Genomic DNA, 24,419 nt, shown 5'->3' with positions numbered 1-24,419 from the left:
GTGCCTAGAAATCCTCCAGAATCCGAGTGAAAGAGAAGGCTCATCTGATGTTCATATTTTATGAACCAGAGACATTTTAATGCTCTATACAAAAACAAAGCTATATATCAAATATCAGAACACAAAGGCTTAAAAATTAAATCACATGTATTTATACTTAAGAAATCACATTAACTAAAAAGGACACAATTATCCCTGAAATGGAGACAGGCCTGGAGATTCTGGATTGCTTCAGTCTTCAGAGCATTCTCACCAAACACCTGCATCCTCATACAGGCCCATCAGTCATGCTCAGTCCACAATTTGTTACTCTAAAAACACTAGTCTACATACAGCTTTGCTTTATAGTGGGAGGGGACCCAAGTTGCACCCTAAAGAATACACAGTATAGAGGAAGCACACAGTGAGAATGAAGGGCATTTCAGACAGAAAGGAGAGATTGAACTATGATATGATAACATATCCAAGAGTGTTTATCCACAGTCATTGATCCACAAGCCCGATTCTGTGAGACAGGATTATTAAGGGGAGGGCGAATTACGAGGACAAACAGGCAGTAAAAGAGTAGTGTAGATTAAGCCTGACGGAGAAAGACTTGCAATACTCTCCTATGGGATTTTGGGGTATATCTAGCAGGCAGTGGGGAGTCAAAGGATTATTAACAATGGGATGGGTTTTATAAAGAGATTTAGGGGAAACTCAGGTTAACGTCCAACTTGTTGAGTTAAAGTAGCCATGAGACATCCACGTGTTTGGGCATAAGTAGCAAGTGGCTAGATATGCACAGAGGTCTGAGGGATGGATAAAATAATTAAAAGACAGGGATCAGTCACTCACTCAACGCTCATTGCATGGCTTCTCTGTGCCCTAAGGCACAGATGGAAGCTAGGATGCAGCCATGAATGAGACACACAGCCTCTGCCTCTCGGATCTTACGACTGAACTGGAGAGAGAGATTAAACAGCCACTAGACAGTCATTTCGATGCTACAGAAGAGAAGCTGAGGGTATCTGAGCACTTAGAAGAAGCTGACCTAGCATGAGGGGCTGTGGAAAGCTGCCCTGTGCAAGTGATGCTTGAACCAAACTCTGAAGGATGGAGAAGACTTACCTATGTGGGGTGGAACAGAGGGTTCCAGGTGGAGAAAACAGCAGTTCAAAGATATGAGGCAGCAAGGAGGAAGCGGGGAAATGGATGGAAGGTGGAACACATGAAGGCATCAAGTGCACAGAGACATCCAGGTAAGACCTGAGAATGGCTTACGGAGTCAAAGAGGAGATCAGACTGACTGCAGAAAACAATCTGGGTAAATAAGGTAAAACAGAGGATAAGACCACACACAGGCAATTCTTGACTAAGCCAAGAAATTGAGGCTTAACACCAGCATCAAGCTGAGAGTGGAGAAGGTAGGGTGTAATCACCAAGAGAAACACAGGATAAAAACAGTACACAAATGGAGCTGGACGTCCATGTTTTGGTAACGGTTCAGGAAAACGTTTTTTTCAGAAAACAGTGATCTTAAAAAAAAAAAAAGTCAAATTATTTACAAGTATCAAGTAAGCATAGTTAAATCTTAGAAAAATAATATATATATATATATATATATATACAAAACAAATTGGACAAATACAACGAATGACAAAAATAATGCAAAATGGTAACCATTAGTACAATGCTACAAATGCTCACAGCTCTTTTCAAACTCTACTGTAAAACAGTCCTTGTTTCTTAATCTTCCTGATGTCAAAAGTATACAAATTTAGTTAAAGTTGACTCCATTACAAGTGATACTTTTATTGGTTCATTACGAAGATTAAATTCACGGTGCACCACTCTGTTATTCACCTGTAAGATAAAAGCACAAACTGTCCAAAAGAATGTAAAGCCCTCAGCAAAAGCCTCTTAGTAAAGCCCACAGAAGGAGACGGCAGAATTCTCTGACTGCACCAGGAAAACAATGCAGACACCACCCACCAAGTGCTTGAAGGCATCGAGTGGCTGCATGCACAGACCTGGGTTCAAGTCAACTTGCCCCTGGGTAACATCAGGTAAGACAGTAACCTCCTCTGAGCCTTGGTAACTCATGGCATATGAAGGCATTTGATTATGTTTTGTCCAAAGTATCCAATAGCTCTATTAATTCCAGTGGTGCTTGTAACCCTACCATCTGCTGCCTCACTAAGCTCTAAGTGCCTTTAATGCAAAGGTCGCATCATGCTCATTTTTGGACTTTCTTGCCAGTGTCTACTCAGCAAGTGCTTTAAAAATGAACAGTGTTGGGACTTCCCTGGCAGTCCAGGGGTTAAGACTCCACGCTTCCATTGCAGGGGTGCGGGTTCCATCCCTGGTCGGGGAACTAAGATCCCACATTTCAAAAAAAAAAAAAGAATGCTGTTCATATCATATGACCCGGCAATTCCACTCCTGAGTACATATCCGAAAAACACAAAAACACTAACTTGAAAAGATACACACACCCCAATGTTCGTAGCAGCATTATTTACAATTGCCACGGTATGGAAACAACCTAAGTGTCCATCAACAGATGAATGGTAAAGAAGATGTGATACACACACACACACACACATATATAAATGGAATACTACTCAGCCATAAAAAAAGAATGAAGTTCTGCCATTTGCAGCAACATGGATAGACCTGGAGGGTATTGTGCTGAGTGAAATAAGTCATAGAAAGACAAATACTGTATGATATCACTTATATTTGGAATCTAAAATATACAACAAACAAGTGAATTAAAAAATAAGGAAGCAGACTCACAGATATAGGGAAGAAACTAGTGGTTACGGTGGGGAGAGGGAAGGGTGCAGGGATAATGTAGGCGTGGGGGGAGAAGGGTTATTATGGGATTATATGAAAACATGTATGAAACTTTTGAAAATTGTAAAGCACTATAGAATTTAAAGAATCTTTCATTGAGTTAAAAAATATCACTTTCAATTTTAAAAAAATGAATGCTGTTCAATAAAGACTTAATGAACACCAGTTGGCAAAACAACTTTCACTTAGCATTAACTAAAATGGATTTCTACTTACGGTAGGTTAAATCTGTCTTTATTATTACATTTTATTGAGACGCTGATGAGAAACTATTTTCTTAGAGAAATTGAGCAATATAAGAGATTTGGAAATATGGTTAGAATGACTGTCAAAATTGTCTATACTCCTTCCGTTCAACATTTTTCCCCCCAAGAGCTTACCTTAAAATGAGATGAATACCTCAACATAATAAAGGCTGTATATGACAGACCCACAGCCAACATCATTCTCAATGTTGAAAAACTGAAACCATTTCTTCTAAGATCAGGAAAAAGACAAGGTTGCCCACTCTCACCGCTATTATTCAACATAGTTTTGAAAGTTTTAGCCACAGCAATCAGAGAAGAAAAAGAAATAAAAGGAATCCAAAGTGGAAAAGAAGTAAAACTGTCACTGCTTGCAGATGACATGATACTATACATAGAGAATCCTAAACATGCTACCAGAAAACTACTAGAGCTAATCAGTGAATTTGGTAAAGTTGCAGGATACAAAATTAATGCACAGAAACCTCTTGAATTCCTCTACATGAATGATGAAAAATCTGAAAGAGAAATTAAGGAAACACTCCCATTTACTACTGCAACAAAAAGAATAAAATAGCTAGGAATAAACCTACCTAAGGAGACAAAAGACCTGTATGCAGAAAACGATAAGACACTGATGAAAGAAATTAAATACAATACAAACAGATGGAGAGATATACCATGTTCGTAGATTGGAAGAATCAACATTGTGAAAATGACAATACTACCCAAAACATCTACAGATTCAATGCAATCCCTATCAAACTACTAATGGCATTTTTCACAGAACTAGAACAAAAAACTTCATAATTTGTATGGAAACACAAAAGACCCTAAATAGCCAAAGCAATTTGAGAAAGAAAAATGGAGTTGGGGGCTTCCCTGGTGGCGCAGTGGTTGAGAGTCCGCCTGCCGATGCAGGGGACACGGGTTCATGCCCCGGTCTGGGAAGATCCCACATGCCGCAGAGTGGCTGGGCCCGTGGGCCATGGCCGCTGAGCTTGCGCGTCCAGAGCCTGTGCTGTGCAATGGGAGAGGCCACAACAGTGAGAGGCCTGCGTACCACAAAAAAAAAAAAAAAAATGGAGTTGGAGGAATCAGGCTCCCTGACTTCAGACGATACTACAAAGCTACAGTAATCAAGACAGTATGGTACTGGCACAAAAACAGAAATATAGATCAATGGAACAGGATAGGAAGCCCAGAGATAAACCCACGCCCATATGGTCACCTTATCTTTGATAAAGGAGGCAAGAATATACAATGGAGAAAAGACAGCCTCTTCAATAAGTGGTGCTGGGAAAACTGGACAGCTACATGTAAAAGAATGAAATTAGAACGCTTCCTAACACCATATACAAAAATAAACTCAAAATGGATTAAAGACCTAAAGGTAAGACCAGATACTATAAAACTCTTAGAGGAAAACATAGGCAGAACACTCTATGACATAAATTCACAGCAAGATCATTTTTGACCCACCTCCAAGAGAAATGGAAATAAAAACAAAAATAAACAAATGAGACCTAATGAAACTTAAAATCTTTGGGACAGCAAAGGAAACCGTAAACAAGATGAAAAGACAACCCTCAGAATGGGAGAAAATATTTGTAAATGAAACAACTGACAAAGAATTAATCTCCAAAATATACAAGCAGCTCATGCAGCTTAATATCAAAAAAATAAACCCAATTCAAAAATGGGCAGAACACCTAAATAGACATTTCTCCAAAGAAAACATACAGATTGCCAACAAACACATGAAAGGATGCTCAACATCACTGATCATTAGAGAAATGCAAATCAAAACTACAATGAGGTATCACCTCACAGCGGTCAGAATGGCCATCATCAAAAAATCTACAAACAATAAATGCTGGAGAGGGTGTGGAGAAAAGGGAACCCTCTTGCACTGTTGGTGGGAATGTAAATTGATACAGCCACTACGGAGAACAGCATGGAGGTTCCTTAAAAAACTAAAAATAGAACTACCATATGACCCAGCAATCTCACTACTGGGCATATACCCTGAGAAAACCATAATTCAAAAAGAGACATGTACCACAATGTTCACTGAAGCACTATTTACAATAGCCAGGACATGGAAGCAACCTAAGTGTCCGTCATCCGATGAATGGATAAAGAAGATGTGGCATATATATACAATGGAGTATTACTCAGCCATAAAAAGAAACGAAATTGAGTTATCTGTAGTAGGTGGATGGACCTAGAGTCTGTCATACAGAGTAAAGTAAGTCAGAAAGAGAAAAACAAATACTGTATGCTAACACATGTATATGGAATCGAAAAAAAAAAAAAGTTCTGATGAACCTAGGGGCAGGACAGGAATAAAGACGCAGACAAAGAGAATGGACTTGGGGACACGGGGAGGGGTAAGGGTAAGCTGGGACGAAGTGAGAGAGTGGCATGGACATATATACACTACTAAATATAAAACAGATAGCTAGTGGGAAGCAGCTGCATCGCACAGGGAGATCAGCTCCGTGCTTTGTGACCACCTCGAGGGGTGGGAGGGAGATGCAAGAGGGAGGGGATATGGGGATATATGTATACATATAGCTGAATCACTTTGTTATATAGCAGAAACTAACACAACATTATAAAGCAATTATACTCAAATAAATATGTTAAAAAATAAAAATGAGGTGAAAAGGAGTTTTGAAAGCTGTTAAGCATCATATGTAAAGCATTAAACAATTTTTTAAAAAAAATAAAAATAGCTACCATAACTTGGGGAGATAAGAAGTAAGTAATCCTATATAACTGTGGTTAAGGCATGAGCTCTAGAAGTGCTCTGCCTGGGTTGGAAAGCCAAGGCTGCTTTCCATCTGTAATAGGAGATGGGAGTCCCAGTACCTGCCTGAGAGCTGTTGAAAGACTTAATGTATTAATATCTGTGAAGTGCAGGGAACAGCAACTGGCACAGAGTGAGACCTGCATGGGTGTTACTGTTGCTGTTACTGTGCTCATTTACAACCTCTTCTAATTAGCTCTCTTTAGGAATAAAACCCCCAGATTACACAGAAAATTACTCTTCAATCCTGATATGATGAACCACTATCATCAGGCCCTCCTCCAAACTACGGTTCGTGTATAAATCTGCTGCAATTCTTGGCCACTCATTCATTCAGTGAACATTCAGACAAATGTGAGCTTCTTTCTTGAAGAAGCCTTTGGGTTCTCCCCTCTCCCTGGGGGGAGGCTAAGTCAGGCCAGCAGGACCACAGAGCAAGCAGAACTTCAAAGCTCACTTAAAATCCAACTCACTCATGTACCAATGAATAAAGTGTCACTATCAGTTTCCCTTCGCACCTGGATCGGCCGTGACTTCTGCGACAGTCCTCTTAATGCACCATCAGCCTGCTGTTTCCAAACAACTTCTCACCATCTCTCACGCTTTCTCGGGCTTAAGTCAATCTTCTCGTGAAAATGTTCTCATCAAGTGCATTAGCTTTAGACAGAATGGAGCACACGTTCACTTGGAATTTACTTACTTTGGTGAAGAAGTCAGCAATGTGCCACCTTTTTCCATACTGTTTAAAGACTTCGGTCATTGCTTTGATCATCACAGAGCCGGTGCGGGGGTCCCGTAAAGCCACATGATCTACAAAGGAAAAAAGTCATTTCATCCATTTTCCTCCTCTAACTTACAGCAAACTTGTTCTCTGACCCATAGTTAAAACCTGGAAAATGGCTTTGAATCAAGAATATAGAAACACTTGCATTAAGATACAATCACAGAGAACTCATGTGACCAATAGTACATAACCTCTCAAGAGGACATTCTTTTTATACGCATTTTTAAAATACAACTTTTCAAATATACAAAAAAGTAGAAAGCAAAGTTTAACAACCCCCCATATAATCATCCCTCAGATCCAAGAGTTATCATTTTGTCGTATTTGCTTTATTTATTCCTTTTCTGTTTTTTTTATTACTGACTTTTGCTCTAGAATTTTAAGCTAAATCGCCCTAAATACAACCATGTGGAATTTATTTGGGGGTATTCAAGAGTTTACTGAAATTATCTTTATTATTAGACTGAAAAACATGAAATATGTCTATATAGTGTGGAAATTCAATGGGAATGTTAAAATTGCACGCTCTCATAGTAAACCTGGGTTGGAACAAAAAAAACATGGGACATCTTTCAACCTCAGGGTAGACAAAAGTTTCTTACAACACAAAAATCATAAGCCATAGAAGAAAAAAAGATGATGAATTGGACTTAAAATCTAAAACTTTTGTTTTTTGGCAGGCGAGAATTCTACCACTGAACCACCAATGCTTATAAAACTTTTGCTTTTTGAAAGACATCATTAAGAAAATGAAAAGCCAGTCACGGATTGGGAGAAAATATTTGTAACTCGTACCAGAGAAAGGACTTGTATTCAGAATATATACAGTTTAATAAGAAAACAAACAACCCAATACAACATTGGGCAAAAGAAGATACACAATGGCCAATAAGCACATGAATAGATGGTCAAAAAAATTGAAAGGTGATGGTCATACAAATTGATAAAAAAATATTTTTTTCATTCTTTTTTTTTTTTTTGGCTGCGCTGTGCGAGCGGTTCATGGGCTCTTAGTTCCCTGACCAGGGATTGAACCCAGGCCCTCGGCAGTGAGAGCACAGAGTCCTAACCACTGGACCGCCAGGGAATTCCCTCATTCTTAAATAACCACAATTACTAATGGGATGTGTGCCCCTTTTGGGCACTGCATGACTTCTCAACCTAGGATACCACCATGGTACTTGCTTTTTAGCTCAGCGAACCTCCAAAACCTAGATACCACCAAAATATGATATCAAAAAGAACACAGCACGATCTAATTTTTGGAACCATATCTCACCTGAGCTGGTGGTTCACAGATTTAAGTATAGCTGTGTGACTTCACTGTGGCCCCCTGATCTGGAGACTGCAGCAGTAGGGTGTATACCCAGAAGTGAAATTGCTGGGTCGTGGAATAAACAAACTTCCTAGGTATCACAAATTGCTCTCCAAAGAGGCATTATAACTTGCTCTCATCAATGGTATATGGAAGTACCCGTTGCCCCCCATCCCCACATATATTTGGTACTGCCTCATCCAATCAGGTAAATATGGGCAACCCAAGGAAATTCCCTGGTGGTTCAGTGGTTAGGACTCCGAGCTTCCACTTCAGGGGGCACAAGTTTGATCCCTGGTCGGGGAACTAAGATCCCACATGCCGCATGGCACAGCCAAAATAAAATATAAATTAATTAAAAATTTAAAAAAATATTTGGGGCTTCCCTGGTGGTGCAGTGGTTGAGAGTCCACCTGCCGATGCAGGGGACAGGGGTTCGTGCCCCGGTCTGGGAAGATCCCACATGCCACGGAGCGGCTGGGCCCGTGAGCCATGGCCGCTGAGCCTGCGCATCCGGAGCCTGAAAAAATGTATTTGCAGCCAATTAAGCCGACTGTGCTCTTTCCCCCATGGGGGCCCAGTGCGCAATGGCTGCAAATAGCAGCCTCCTCAGTAGTGTATGCAGCCTGTTGCCTGTATGGATTGCCCTAAGGAACCTTGGAGACAGCCCTTTTCAGTCGACATTAATGACTGGCATGCTGTCCCCAATCCAGGCTCCAGAGGGGTATGCACAGTGCCTTTGGAAAGCCCCAGGGTGCAGTGGCCAGGGTCCACATTGGCCAAGTCATAATGTCCATCCGCACTAGCTGCAGAACAAGGAGCATGTGATTGAGGCCCTCCGAAGGGCCAAGGTCAAGTTCCCTGGCTGCCAGAAGATCCACATCTCCAAGAAGTGGGGATTTACTAAGTTTAATGCTGACGAATTTGAAAACATGATGGCAGAAAAGCGACTCATCCCGGATGGCTGTGGGGTCATATACATCCCTAACTCCAGCCCTGGACAAACGGCGGGTCCTGCACTCGCGAGAGCCGTGGTGCTGTCCCCTCCTTACTCGTGCCCACCAATAAATCCTACTTTCCTGTCAAAAATAAATAAAAATAAAAATAAAAATAAAAAGAACTGGAATCACGCTCCCCTCCAAAAAAAGGATGATCCAAAAGATTCATTTTATCACATATTCCAAGTTTTCCACTTTGGGCACTTTGGGTACTTTAAATATCCCTCCAGGTATAAAACTTAATTCTTTTTTTTAAAGAAGATGTTGGGGGTAGGAGTTTAGTAATTTATTTATTTATTTTTGCTGTGTTGGGTCTTCGTTTCTGTGCAAGGGCTTTCTCTAGTTGTGGCAAGCGGGAGCCACTCTTCATCGCGGTGCGCGGGCGTGTCACTATCGCTGCCTCTCTTGTTGCGGAGCACAGGCTCCAGACGCGCAAGCTCAGTAGTTGTGGCTCACGGGCCTAGTTGCTCCGTGGCATGTGGGATCCTCCCAGACCAGGGCTCGAACCCGTGTCCCCTGCATTAGCAGGCAGATTCTCAACCACTGCGCCACCAGGGAAGCCCCAAAACTTAATTCTTGATTAAAGTAAAAGTTTAATGCTATTCTCGGCTGATAGGAATGAATGGAAATCCCCAAGGCATGCCATTCCTCCAAACAAGGAAGCTGAAACTTGAGCTAGAAGCAGAAAGCAAAGGGGAAAATCAGAGTTGCGCTTGTGTCTAAGGGGAAATGTCAAGTCTGGAAGGTGTACCTGGGAGATAGGCAGATGAATTTAAGATCCTGCATTAACCATGTGACCCTGAGCAGAGCTACAGAGGTCCACGCGGGTGATAATCCTCTCTAAAGGGAAGCATAACTGAATTATGCCCCCAGGAGTATCACAGATTAAGATTCAATAAATGAGCTAAGAGTTCAGACACACAAAGAAACAAACCCCCATGAGTGACAGGCAACAGAATGACCACAAGAGTGATCCCCAAAGACTTTAGATACTGAAAGTATAAGGTAAAAAATATAAAATAACTGTGCATGAAATGTTTAAAGAAATAAATGATGGAATCACAAGGAAGAACAAGCAAAGACACTGTTACATCATCGGCCAGATTTGGGTGTAAAGTGAACTTACCACCTATAAATCTTCCTTAAATGAATTTCTAAAGGATATACTTCATGAAGAAAGAAAATGGTCTGAGATTCAGGACAGATAGAGAAGAAAATGGTAAACACATGCATAAATATAAACAAACATACACTGTATAAAATATTACAAAAGTGTTCGAATTTGTGGGGTTTTAGAAAAGGAATAGGCATTACCTAGCATAGTGCTTGTCACCCTAGAACATGCCAACCTATCTGATGAAAATGTGTTGGGTTAATGTTCTAATTTAGAAGAAAATTAGGGTGGAAGGAGGAGGAGTGTAAGAATACATAAATAATTACATATAAATAAAGATACAAAAAATAAAAGTTAGAAGTAAATGTTGAACAATAGCGCTTAAGTGTGGAAGGTGATGAGAATTAGTGTTCTAAGGTTCTGTGTATCATCAGGGAGTAAGAATAAGCTTACTTACTTATAACATTTCACAGGGAACCAGGAGAAGAAGAGATGCGAAACGCATACCTTCCAAGTCAGTAGAGGGATAAAATGTAAGAATAACAAACTAAACTCACAATCAATCAAAAACAAAGAGCAATAAAACTACCATAATATTGTACACACCAACTATACTTCAATTTTTTTTAAAAAAGAGCAATAAAGGAGGGGAGAAAAGCAAATAAAAGTAACTAGCACAAAGTAAAATGGTAAAAATGTAAATATATCAATAGTCACAATAAAGATAAATTATCTTAACTCACCAGTAAGAAGATTGATATTAGACTGGATTAAAAAACAAAATCCAGTTATATTCTGTTTAAAGGACTACCTAAAACATAAGGCCCAGAAAGGTTAATAGAAAAAGGTCTGAAGGAGATATACCAGGCAAATATGGGCCAAAAGAATACTGGGGTATCTATATTAATATCAGAGAAAAACTAATACCAAAAAAAGCACTATTTGTGATAGTAGGTTCACTAAACAATGATTAAAATATTTATTTCACCACAAAGTGTAACAATTCTAAAATCATATGCCTCTACTAAAGTTGCCTCAAAATATATAAAGAAAAGAAAAATAGATAATAGAACTACAGAAGAAACTGACATATCCACTATGATAACATGACATAGTAACACATTATCTCAGTTATTGGCAGGTCAAGCAGACAAATTACTAAATATGTCTGCTTGACCTTTAGTAGAGACTTGGAACAACATAACTAAGCTCAATTAATAGAAATATATAGAACCTTGTATTCAAGAAGTGAACACACATTCTTAAGCACATATAGGATATTCATGATAGATCAATAGCCATTAAAAAATTTACTACAGCAAGTCTCAACCGATTTCAGATTGGTATAGGTGATATTCTTTCTCAAGAATAAACTAGACATAAATAATAAAAGGATAAATAATAATAATAATAATAAAAGGATAAATTTTAAAATTTCAATACCAGAAAAATTTAGAGGCATATTTCTAAATAACTAATGGGTAAAAGAATAATGGAAATTTAAGAATTCTTGGAACTGAAGGATAAAAATGTTACATATTAAAATATAAAAGATACAGTGAAAGCAGTAATTAGAGGGGAATTATAGGTTTGAAAATGTTTATTTTTTTTAAAAGCTAGAAAATAATGATCCAAGTACCTAACTGAAAAAGTTGGGAAAGTAAGAGTAGAATACACCCTTAAAAAATGGAGAAAAATGGAAATGTGAGGCAAATGAATGAAATCAAAAACAAACATAATAATAGAGAGGATTAACAAAACTAAAAATGGGTTCTTAACTAAATAAATAAACCACTGGCAAGACTGATCAAGAAAAAAAAGAAGAAAGCCAGAAATATTAGAGGTAAAGAAGGGAACATAACTACAGATAGAGAGTCCACGTGATTAAAGATACAAGGAACCCTACACCAAGAAATAAGAAAATAAAGTTGGGCTTCCCTGGTGGTGCAGTGGTTGAGAATCTGCCTGCCAATGCAGAGGACACGGGTTCGAGCCCTGGTCTGGGAGGATCCCACATGCCACGGAGCAACTAGGCCCGTGAGCCACAACTACTGAGCTTGCGTGTCTGGAGCCTGTGCTCCGCAACAAGAGAGGCAGCGATAGTGAGAGGCCCACGCACCAGGCCCCCGCTCGCCGCAACTAGAGAAAGCCCTCCCACAGAAACTAAGACCCAACACAGCCAAAAATAAATAAATAAAATTTTTAAAAAAAGAAGAAAATAAACTTGCTTTTCTCCCGTCGTGAAGCCAGTTTTCCCATCACTTATTAAACGGTCCATCCTTTCACCATTGATGAGCAATGGCTTCTTTGTCATGTGTCTCTTTTCCCTATATATTTGGTTCTACCTCTACATTCTTTATTCTATCCCAATGATCTGTTTGTCTATGTACCGGCTGATAGAGTTTTTGTTATTGCTTTCTAGTAAGTATTCATATCTTAGAAGACACATTTTCTCAAATATCTGCATAGCTTATGCTCTCATGGCCTTCAATTCTACACAATAATCATCTTCTCAGTGGAAACATCTCTACACATCTCTTTTTAAAACCATAGTCTTGGGACATCCCTGGTGGCGCAGTGGTTAAGAATCCACCTGCCAATGCAGGAGACATGGGTTCGATCTTCCCTGGTCCAGGAAGATCCCACCTGCCGCGGAGCAACTAAGCCCGTGCGCGTGCACCACAACTACTGAGCCTGAGCTCCACAGCCCGTGAGCCACAACTACTGGAGCCTGCACACCCTAGAGCCAGTGCTCCACAAGTGAAGCCACAGCAATAAGAAGCCCACGCACCGCAACAGAGTAGCCCCTGCTTGCCACAACTAGAGAAAGCCTGTGCTTAGCAACGAAGATCCAATGCAGCCAAAAAAAAAAAAAAAAAATTTATAATCTCCACTTCTTCCCCTCAATACTCCCTCCCCCCGGTTCCTGCATTACTTTTCTCCATAGCACTTATCACCATCTAACATTTTATTTGGTAAACTTTTCACTGAAGGGTAACCATCATACAGAAAAGTATGCAAAGCATATGGGTATATAATAGCTCAATAAATTTTCATAAACTGAACACACCCCCATAACTGGCACCCTCATTAAGAAACACGATGATACCAGTACTCCAGAAGTCCCCTTTTGCTGCTCTGGTCATAACCACTCCAAACACTGTGCACCTGAGGACAAGGATCACCCGGACTTCTACCATCCACCATAGATTAGTTTTGCCTGTTTTTGAACTTCATAGACATGGAATCATAAAGCAACCCAGGATCTATTTTCTGTATGTGCTTACTGTTTTCTCCTCCCCTAGAACATAAGCTCCATGGAGGCAGAGATTTTTTAGTTCTTTTGTTCAATACTGAATTTCTAGTCCTCAACATAAATAGCCAGCACATAGTCATGAAATTCATTCATTCAACAAAATTGGAGCTCAAGATTCCTCGTCTTGACCCTTAAGCGTTCCATAATAATTTTGTGATTAGTTTGTCAAATTCCATGAAAAAACATGTAGAATTCAATTTACAAACTCATTTGGGGAAAAAAAGGTCATTTCCATGGTATTGAAAATCTCAACCATGAGCATGGTATTTCCCACCATTGATTCAGGTCTTTCTTTATGCCTTTCTGGAATGTTCTCTCATTTTCTCTAATAAAGTTCTTGCTCATCTTTTGTTGGTCATTCCTAGACATCATTCACTAAAGCAAGAAAAAATAGCATGGTTGGGCTTCCCTGGTGGCGCAGTGGTTGAGAGTCCGCCTGCTGATGCGGGGAACGCGGGTTCGTGCCCCGGTCCGGGAAGATCCCACATGCTGCGGAGCGGCTGGGCCCGTGAGCCATGGCCGCTGAGCCTGCGCGTCCGGAGCCTGTGCTCCGCAACGGGAGAGGCCACAACGGTGAGAGGCCCGCGTACCGCAAAAAAAAAAAAAAAAAAATAGCATGGTATCTTTTTTCTTTTCTATTATATGTTCTAAGTGATTACTGCTAGATATTCAAAACTATTGATTTCTACAATATTGATCCTTACATCTTTTCTTATCTTAATGAATTAGCTAGGACTACCCATGCCATGTCAAACAGTAGGAGTGAGAGTGGGCATGCTTGTCTTACATCTAACTTTTAAAAAAATTTACAGCTTTATTAAAGTATGATTGATCATTGGCAAGCATCTGCATATATATATTTTTTTGGTGGCACCACGCGACATGTGGGATCTCAGTTCCCTGACCAGGGATTGAACCCATGACCCCTGCATTGGAAGCATGGATTCTTAACCACTGGACCACCAAGGAAGTCCTGCACATATTTTAAGCAAACAATTTAATAAGTTTTGACATATATATACTTCCGTGAAACCATCACAAACAAGATAATGAATCCAATCAGCCCCCTCCAATGTCCTCATGCCCTTCTGTAATCCTTCCTTCCCTCTCCACTCCTACCTCCAAACACAACTGATTTGCTCTCTTATAGACTGGTTTGCATTTTCTAGAATTTTGTATGCATGGAACCACACAGTATCTGCTTTATTCTGTCTGACTTCTTTCAGTCAGCAGGATTATTCTGAGCTTCATCTATGCTGTAGCATGCATCAGGAGCTCATTTCTTCTATTGCTGAGTAGTATTCCATGTATGATATACCACGATTTGTTTATTCTTTCACCTGTTGATCATTTGGGTTGTTTCCAGTCTTTGACTATTTCAAATAAACCTGCTTGCACTTGCTACATACAAGTGTCTATCAGGACATATGCTTTCTTTTTTTTTTTTAATACTTATTTATTTATTATATATTTATTTATTTTTGGGTGTGTCAGGTCTCAGTTTTGGCACTCAGGATCTTTGTTGCAGCATGCAGGCTTCTTAGCTGCAGCATGCACACAGGATCTTGTTCCCCGACTAGGGATCAAACTCGGGCCCCCTGCATTGGGAGCATGGAGTCTTAACTGCTGGACCACCAGGGAAGTCCCAGGACATATGCTTTCATCTCTCTTGGATGAATAAAGTTACATCTAACTTCAATGGGGCATTTTCATTTTATATTATTGTCCTTATTTTCCTTTGCTTCCATTTCTTCACTAACATTTTATCTTGAATTGCATATGTGTGTGTGTGTGTGTGTGTATACACACACATAAGCTATTTTAATCCTTTTTGAAGAAAGTCAAGATAAAAACAGCTAAATAAATGCCCTTGACCATTTATTTCTATCTTCTCTACATTTTCCTGTTTCCCTTTCACAAATGAATCAAGTTCACCCCTTCAGCACACAAGATTCTTTTGGATTTTAACTTATTAGTATTAATAGTATAGTAATAATAAGGATAATAACGTAATCAGCATAATATATTAGTAATAATATTGATTTCTTTTTTACCTTATTATGCCAGTTATTATGATAAGCACAATTCCCACACTACATAATTTAATTTATATAACATCCCAATGACACAAGTATATTTTATCATTCTTCTTTTGCATAAAGAAACTGATATATCTAGAGGCTAAGAAATATTGAAGGTCTCAAAGACAGCAAGTGGCAGAGCTGGCTTTGGACGAAGATCTTTTTCACATGAGAGCCGATGATCTTATTTACTATGTGATAGTTTGCTAAAAGGATGGCGTCTTCCTGGAAGAGATGAACAGTCAGATGCAAACCTGCCATCTCTGAAAGTGGAACAGTTGAAAATGGATAGGTTAATGAAAATTTCTCCTTATGTACATCAATCTGTAAAGCACAGATAATATTTTTTTAAAAGATTTTCAGTAATTCCCTGGCAGTCCAGTGGTTAGGACTCAGCACTCTCACTGCCGAGGACCTGGGTTCAATTCCTGGTCAGGGAACTAAGATCCCATGAGCCGCGTGGCACAGCTAAAAAAAAATTAAAAGATTTTCAAAATCATTAGGAAGAAGCTAACCCTCTGGACGAATGTGTATCTCACTGTCATCAAGCCTCACTGTCTTACCTGCCTGGGTGGGATAGATGATGAAATAATCACTGAATGTAGGCAGCCTCCTCTTCTCTGATCCTTCATCCGAGTCCATGGGTTCATCATCCGTTTCAACACCACTGTCTCTTCTCTCTATTTTTTGAGGAATGAAAATGCAAGCTACGATAATACACCACTGCCACCAATAACCTTTAATAAAAGTCACAACAAGCTTGTATCTCCATAAGAGAGAGAAATATCCACCAAAGTTAACATGAATCAGATATTAGTCCCACAAGCCACCTGGAATCACATGAACGGTGGGACATCCCCTGGAAATTGCCCACCTCTCTCCCAGAATTTGAGGTTCCCCAACCCACCTCATGAATTTAAAGACTTAAGACACTTCCTCAGCCTAAATTAACTATCCTATCCCAGGAAAGCTTTCCCTTCATCCTTTCCTCCCAGCTCAAAGTCGCTACTATACTACGTAACTAAAGTTACATCAGCTAAGCGTCCGCTAATGTAAAATAATTTTTTAAAACTCAGTTTTCTTTCCTCAATCATCAATATGAGAATTTCCTAGAAACAGAACTATTACAAAGAGGTCTCCACTTACCTCCTCTGCAGGCCTGGATTATAAAGATTTTTGGTTTCTCTTGAAGTGCTGGACAATTTTTATTGTTAAACATTTCAAAAATGCCTTCCAGGCTGACTTTTTCACCATCTTTCATTTTGATAAAGCCTTCTTCTCCGTGGGACATAAGAGCAACAAGGCAACAGCCAATGTCATCGTTAATTTCATTTAGTCCATCTCGAAATGATGTTATTTTTCCAAGTAACTCCTGTAAAACAGGAAAACATATTAAAAAGAACTGCAAGTAGGAAAACCCAGAAATCCAAGAGATGGCTCCTTTACAAGGTGATCCAATGAGACGACAAATATGAAAATACCTGCATCTCTAACAGAGTCAGTATAACTTGTCACCTCCCTTTTGGTTGCTTTCGGAATTCATATGATTTCTTCTTGTACCACTGGTGGTTCTTGTTTGACAAAATTAGGGTATTTCTGATTCTCTACCACAAAATACAACAGAATTATAGCTCCCCAAAGGGTTAATGTATTTCAATGCTATATTATTAACTTACTTTAATATATAAAATTATCTTATAAAATTAATACCCTCAATAAGCTAGAAATGGAAGGGAATGGAGGAGTCTACCCAATCATATCTACTTGCCAGAATCTGTCAGGAGACGTCATCAGAATCAATCCCACTAAAAAGAGAAGACAGGAATGGCTGTTCTCACTAGCCTCATACGTGTTATAACAAAGATCCTAGCCATTTCAATAAAGTAAAGTAAAAAATTAGATGAAGTTTAAATATTGGAAACAAACTCATTACTTACAGATAACATGACTATCTAGAAATATAATCAACTTACAGATAATATGACTATCTGGAAATATAATCAACTAAAAACTACTAGAACTAGAGATCAGCAAGTTGACCAGATACAAAGTTAATTTACCAAGATCTATAGCTCCCCAATTACCCAGGAATAATAACTTAAACCACATAATGGAAAAGGGATCCATTCATGGTCATAACAAAAGTAGAACAATATTTAGGAATAAACCTAACAAGAAATGCACGTTACCTAAGTGAAGAAAATTATTAAAAAAAAACTTTAGTGAAGAGGCAACATAAACTATGACATACCGATGTTTCTGAGATGACTCAATACTATTAATTTGCCAATTAACTCTAAATTAATCTCAACTCAATGTCATGTCAATTAAAATCTCAAAGGATTTCTGTGAAACTTAACCAGATGGTTCTCAAGGTCACAGAGAACAGATGCTCAGGAACAGCAAAGTGCTCAAGAATAGCAAAGAACATTCAGAAGTTTAAAAAAAAAACATAAAAAACAATGAATGGGGGATAGGTCCTATCAGACATCCAAAGGTACTATAAAATCATGGTGAACAAAACACTGATATACCAGCTTAAGAATAAACAAATGTATGAATAGAATATTTTAGAATACAGAAATTGATCCAAATATATATATAGGGATTTAGTTTATGATAAGAATGGAATTCAAATATGTGGGGAAAGAATGTATCATCAACAAAATGAGATGACTGGCTTGGAAATAAAGTTAGACCTCCCACCTCACTGTTCCAAAGAATATAATTCCAGTGAGTAGAAGGCTAACCTTAAACTATAAAAATGTTACAGAAAAATAATTTAAAAAAATTTTAAGTTGGGAAATCATGGGGTTTAATCAAGACGTAAAAACCAAGAAGCCAACAAACAGAAAGACTGACAAGTTTACTCACAAAAACTAAGACTTCCAGGGGAGTTCCCTGGTGGTCTAGTGGTTAGGATTTGGCACTTTCATTGCTGTGGCCTGGGTTCCATCCCTGGTCAGGGAACTGAGATCCCACAAGCCGCATGGTGCGGCCAAAATAAATAATTTAATAAATAAATAAATAAGACTTCCAATGCCATGGAGCAACTAAGCCCGTGCCACAACTACTGAGCCCACGTGCCACAACTACTGGAGCCTACGTGCTCTAGGGCCTGTGCTTTGCAACAAGAGAAGCCACCGCGATAAGAAGCACGCGCACTGCAACGAAGAGTAGCCCCCACTCGCCACAACTAGAGAAAGCCCGTGCGCAGCAACGAGGACCCAACACAGCTAAAAATAAAAAAATTAAATAAATAAAGAAAGAAAGAAAGAAGACTTCCATTTGACTTAAGATAACAAAAAGTCAAAAGGCAAGTAACAATATTTGCATTCTATTTTGTCTAAAATTCAGGAAAAAGAACTACAGAGTAAGAAAAATAAAATCCAGGGTGGTCCAGTGGTTAGGACTACGTGCCCTCAATGCAGGGCCCAGGTTCGACAGTTGATCAGGGAACTAAGATCAAGCCACATGGCGCAGCGAAAACAAAAAGGAAAAAGAAAATCCAGTAAGAGAAAGGGCAAACAGGTAATTCAAATAATTCACAGAAGGAAAAAAATGGCCAGAAGATGTTCAACCAAACTAATAATCAGGAAAATGAAACAGTGAAATAATTTTACCAGTAAAGTTGCTAAATATTTGCAAATAAATGTTGACAGGATGTAGAGAAAGAGGCCACTTCTGGACCTTTGGGAAAATAAACCAGAAGAACATTGGCAATTACCTGTAATCTGAATGGAAAGGACAGGATTAAAAAAATCACGTAATATTGGAAGAGATTCTGGTACAATCCTTGGGAAACATGAAGGAGTCTGTTTTTAGCTTCGAAATAATAAAATCAAAATTTATTGAGCACTTACTATAAGCCAGCTACTATTCTGAGAACTTTTACATAACGTAGTTCATTTCATCCTCACCATAGCCCTACGAGATAAATTACTATCACCCCCCCCCATTTTAGAGATAAGAAAGTAGTCAATTAATTTAAGACAGAATTTCTAGAACTCTTGCACTATTATTTTGTGGCAGGTAATCTTTGCCTTGGGGGCCATCCTGTGCACCATAGGGTGTTCAGTAGCACCCTGGCTCTACCTCGGCAACTACACAAGATGCCAATAGCACCCTCCAGTTGTGACAACCAAGAATGTTTCCAGACATTGTCAAATGTCCTCTGGGGGGACAAAAATCACCCTCAGTTGAGAACAAGATTTAAGGTAACAACTAGTAAGAGACAAGATTCCACCAGTCAGTGTGTGCTGCTTTCCTAGCCCTTCTGCTATGCTGTTCCTTGATATTCACTAGCGGTGCCTCCTGGGGTCTATGAAGGACTTTCCTCAGTTATTATTATCCCAAAACATGGGCAGGGCTAGGCCAGGACTCAGCTGGGGTAAGAGAGGTCAAAATGCAGTTCCCACCCACCACCACCGCTCTTCCACCTCATTTTCTTGTGTCCTCTAGTTAAATCACAAGGCAATTCTGCCCAGGGCTCTCAGCAACTCCTCTCCCCACCCCTCCCATGGTTCTAAGCAAGTCCCACCAGGATCTTTCAAAGCCCCTGGGCTCCAATGCTGCTGGGATTCCTCTGGCCTGGCTGCTTGATGACCTCTCAAAGCTGTCCCCTTGGTCTTCCTGTTCCCAAATGCTCTGGACCTTGCCTACTCTGGACTCACAGCTTGTCCTTGGGCCTCCTTGCCCAACTCACTTTTACACCTTCTTGGATTCCCTTCCCTCTTCAAATGCAGGGACCCAAGAGGTCCCTGCTTGACTAGAAGGGAAGCTGGAGTATCATCACACACTTAACATGACAAAAGCATCCGCATCCAACAGGTAAGCTGGGTAAGAATTTCATCAGGACATACACATCCATTGCTCAGCAGGCCCTGGTTCTAACCAGGTAATAAAACCCAATTTTTTTAAAAAGGAAGGAAAATTATAATATCCAAGCTACAATTTTTCTTCTTCTTCTTCTTTTTTTTTTTTTGGCTGTGCCACAAGCCATGTGGGATCTCTGTTTCCCAACCAGAGATCAAACCTGCGCCCCTTCAGTGGAGGCACGGAGTCTTAATCACTGGACCGCCAGGGAAGTCCCGAGCCACAAATTTTCATTTTTGTTTTTAACTTGGTACCATTTTGTCGGGATCGATGCACAACGTATTTTCGAACTGGCACTGGCCAAGCCAATCCTCCATCAGTAGGACATCCTGGTGAGCGCCCGGCCTGTTCCTCGTCACACACATGAGGAAGGCCTTCCGCCTGCCACTCAGGTCATAATGGTCCTGTTTTCAAGGAAAGCCAAGAAACAATATTTAAACCAAACCAAATCCAAATACGCCTTATATGTGAAATGAGTTTCTTCTGGAGTTAATGATAACGTTTCCCAGCTCAGAGCAGGGGCACAACACTGATTTCCTCTCTCATCATGACTTCATTTATAATTTTTTCAAATACCTTTCTCAAACTAGGACGAATAGGCCAATCTTATTTTTAAATTCCTATACATAGCCATAACTGCCCATTTAAGGAAAATGGTAAATGACAACACAGGGCTGTAGTTATCAAAATCCAGAATGTGGGACATTCTACAGGACAAATAACCTGGTTTCGTCAACAAACATGAAAAGAGGTCAAAGGGAGAGGTATCATAAATTAAGCGTCTTAAGAGACAAACCATCAAGTGTAACTGTGTAGACCTTGTGTGAGTCGGACCCTGACTCAATCCAACTGTAAAAGGCATAAGAGCCAGTCAGGGACATCTGAAGGCTGACTGCCAATAAGGAATTTGTTTCTAGGTATGATAATGGTATCATGACTATGTTTGGAAAAAGTCTTTCTCAGAAATACATACTCAAGTATTGTATGTATGAAAGTGATATGGTAGCTGGGGAATTTGCTTCAAAATAATGGGGGGGCGGGGGGAGGAGCAGATGAAACAAGATTGGCCACGTTGCTAATTGTTGAAGCAGGGCAAAGAGTAGGTTGGGCTGGAGTCTGGAGATTCATTTTTCTCTTCTCTCTACTTTAGCTTATGTTTTAAATGTCCATAATAAAACAAGCAAAAAAAGGCTGGAAGCCAGCAATTTATGTAGTTTCGAGAGGCCACACAGCCTGCAATGCCTTCGTCTGTAAAATGCAGATACCAACAGTGCTTACCTCATTTGGTTAATGCGTGCAAAGTGGTTTTATCTGGCTAATGTTTTGCTTTTCCTATTTATAACGGAAAGCAGGGAGATCTGACCACTTGAGACAATGACACAGATACCCACCTCCAATCCAACAGAAGCAGCACAAAAAAATGTTCAAATGGTGACTAAATACTATCTTTAAGAGTCCAGATATTTACCAATTCACCTTCCACACAGTCATAGCTTCTCTTTGGAATCTTTCGTGGAATCACTGAATGAATTTTCATGAAAAGACAAAACAGAAAAGAACATATTTTTTTCTTTTTTCTCTTCTTAATCATGATCTGCTGTCATTCCTGTTAACAGGAAGAACCTCCCAAGGAAATCAGTTGCCTCTTATGTTTTAAAACAGGTTTCTAGGATTCTGAAAACCCTCTCCCAAACTCATAAGGATGAAAACTTAACAGAACTCCCTTAGGCCCCAGTCAGAATCAGGGGCAGGGAGAGCCAGGCCAGAGATGAAAAGGAGAAGCACCAATGAACATTAGTGAACATGCACCTCCAGAAAAGGAGACCAAGACATCAATGAAGAGAAAAATGAAGTTAAAGGAACTAGACCCTATTTAATTTTTTAATTAAACAAACTCTTAGCATTCAATTCAAATATTTTTGGAGTGCCTACAGTGTGTAGTCATGATACCGGGTAGTTTGGTTGATTCTGAAAAACAAAAAAACCCAGTTTACCAACTGCAAGAGACTCACAGTTTAAAGGGGTGATAACAAAAGTGTGATACATTAACCACTAAGCCTGGAGAGACATTATGATAAGCGCTGTGCAGATGCAGTCAAGGGAGAATCAAAGGCTTCGTGGGGCCAGTATTCTGCCTACAGGCCATGTTTTGAGGTCGTTTACAGTCGTCACCCATTAGGAATCTAAAAGTCAGCAAAGCAACATGCCTCAAAACTCAACCAGATCTTTATTGGCATATAATTGCTTTATAATGTTGTGTTAGTTTCTGCTGTATAACAAAGTGAATCAGCTATATGCATACATATATCCCCTCCCTCTTGTGTCTCCCTCCCACCCTCCCTATCCCACCCCTCTAGGTGGCCACAAAGCACCAAGCTGATCTCCCTGTGCGATGCAGCTGCTTCCCACTAGCTATCTATTTTACATTTGGTAGTGTATACGTGTCAATGCTACTCTCTCTCACTTCGTCCCAGCTTACCCTTCCCCTCCGCGTGATTTTTCTCAAAATTTTCGAGAGCTATTAGCCAGGAATTTGGTGTAATGACACATAACGTTATTCCTTAAAATGTTAAATGTGTGTGTAGAGTTAAGTAGCGGTTGTACTTTTGATTTAATAAAATAATTAAAAAGGAAAAAAAAACTCAACCATATCATAAGCATGAGATGGCAGAGACCAGCAACAGTATATTTTAGTGTCTACCTCAGTGTGCCCAGTAGAAGTGTTCTCTTTCTTTCTCGCTCTCTCTTTCTCTATGTACGCAAACTCACTCACATATTATACACACATACATTTATTAAACTTACAAGGGGAAACCCTAACCGCCCCCAGCTTGTTACATTTCTTGATCTTAAGCCACATCTTCCCAGATTTATGGCAAATGTTCTAATGGTGGATTCCAACACGGGGTTTCTCACTGCATCATCTAAAAACCTCCCCCATCATAATCACTTGGAGGTAATTGTTAAAAATGCATCTCAGGCCTGCTGAGTCAATCTGATTTCTCAACCCCAGAATGAACTGGTAGACCCTGATGGCTACTCTTGGACTGGTCACTTGGATTCCGTGCCTGGGAACTGTCTCTCTCCTGCCCGCTTATCCCCCGGTTCCCACTTCCGCCGCGCGTTCACTGGTCCCATAACGCCCACATCCTCCTTGCTCCACTTCCCCCACCCAACCCTACTGAAGCTCGGTCCACCGCTGCTCACCTGTGCCCCAGGCCTAACCCGGAGCTCACCTAGGACACCCCCCTCCCCGCCAGTCCCCCTTCCCTCCAGTCAGTCCCCCCTCCCCCTGCCCGGGAATCCCGGTCCGTCCTCCCTCCGCCAATCCGGGAATCCCCGGGCGGTAGGGCCAAACCCCGCGGTCACCAAGCGCCCCCTCCGGTCCCCCCAACCCCAGGAATCTCCGCGCGCTCACCCGGGCCGTCGGCGGCGGCGCTCTGCCAGCGTGGCAGCAGGTCGGCGCGGGGCAGCTGCTCCAGCACCTGGACGAGGACGCGCTTGGCGGCGGCCGGCGGGTAGTACTGCTTGGCGAGGAGCCTGGCCAGCTCCGACGGGCTGCGGCCCTCCAGCTCCAGCTTCACCTGGCTCACGCGCGGCTCCACCTTCTTGAGGTGGTCGCGGAAGCTGCGCAGCTCCTGCGAGGACAGAAGGTCCAGGGTCTCCTGCAAGCGGCTCTGCAGCTCCTCCATGGCCGGCGGGATCTTCGGAGGCGCCCGCGAACCGTCGGACCCCGAACGCCAGCCGACTCCCGGGCTCCCCTCCATTGTCACCCAATGATGCTGAAGCGACCGGGCGGGAGGGACCAATCTGAGCCCTGCGCGCCTCACACGCCTCCCGCTTCTCTTCTTTGTTTTGAAAACCGAAGGCGTTTCCGCTCGTCCTCTGAAGCCCGGAGATTTGGACGCCGGCTGCCTGCAAGCTCCCGCCTTCCGTCCTCTCGGGCCCGAGCTCCGCCCCCGCCCCAGAGCCACGCCCCGCACCCTGGAGGCCCCGCTCCGCCCACAAGAGCTCCTTCTTTAACCCTTGGAGCCT

At 40.8% G+C, this 24,419-nt stretch overlaps 1 protein-coding gene across 1 annotated transcript; it reads right to left on the bottom strand.

Moving 5' to 3' along the window:
- Positions 1-1,448: 1,448 nt before the first annotated feature.
- Positions 1,449-24,419, bottom strand: CASP14 (caspase 14). Its single transcript, XM_082637465.1, has 7 exons — positions 23,803-24,419; positions 21,853-21,905; positions 20,639-20,788; positions 16,656-16,881; positions 16,073-16,189; positions 6,602-6,711; positions 1,449-1,845 (listed from the first exon to the last, which is right to left on the bottom strand). The coding sequence occupies exons 1-7, from the start codon at positions 24,149-24,151 to the stop codon at positions 1,744-1,746; spliced, it is 1,107 nt and encodes a 368-aa protein (XP_082493591.1). The 5' UTR covers positions 24,152-24,419; the 3' UTR covers positions 1,449-1,743.

The sequence above is a fragment of the Mesoplodon mirus genome (genome assembly GCF_964341445.2).
Source record: "Mesoplodon mirus genome assembly, chromosome: 12".
NCBI lineage: Eukaryota > Metazoa > Chordata > Mammalia > Artiodactyla > Ziphiidae > Mesoplodon > Mesoplodon mirus.
This window is presented reverse-complemented; position numbering and strand designations above follow the sequence as displayed.

What these genes read in the sequence shown, in the direction of transcription:
- CASP14 (XM_082637465.1), bottom strand. Translation starts at nt 24,151, where the DNA reads ATGGAGGGGAGCCCGGGAGTCGGCTGGCGTTCGGGGTCCGACGGTTCG. An exon ending in ACTGTGTGGAAGGTGAATTG is followed by an intron (nt 20,789 to 21,852) that starts GTAAATATCTGG and finishes CCTTGAAAACAG; the next exon opens with GACCATTATGACCTGAGTGG. An exon ending in TTGCTGACTTCTTCACCAAA is followed by an intron (nt 1,846 to 6,601) that starts GTAAGTAAATTC and finishes TTTATCTTACAG; the next exon opens with GTGAATAACAGAGTGGTGCA.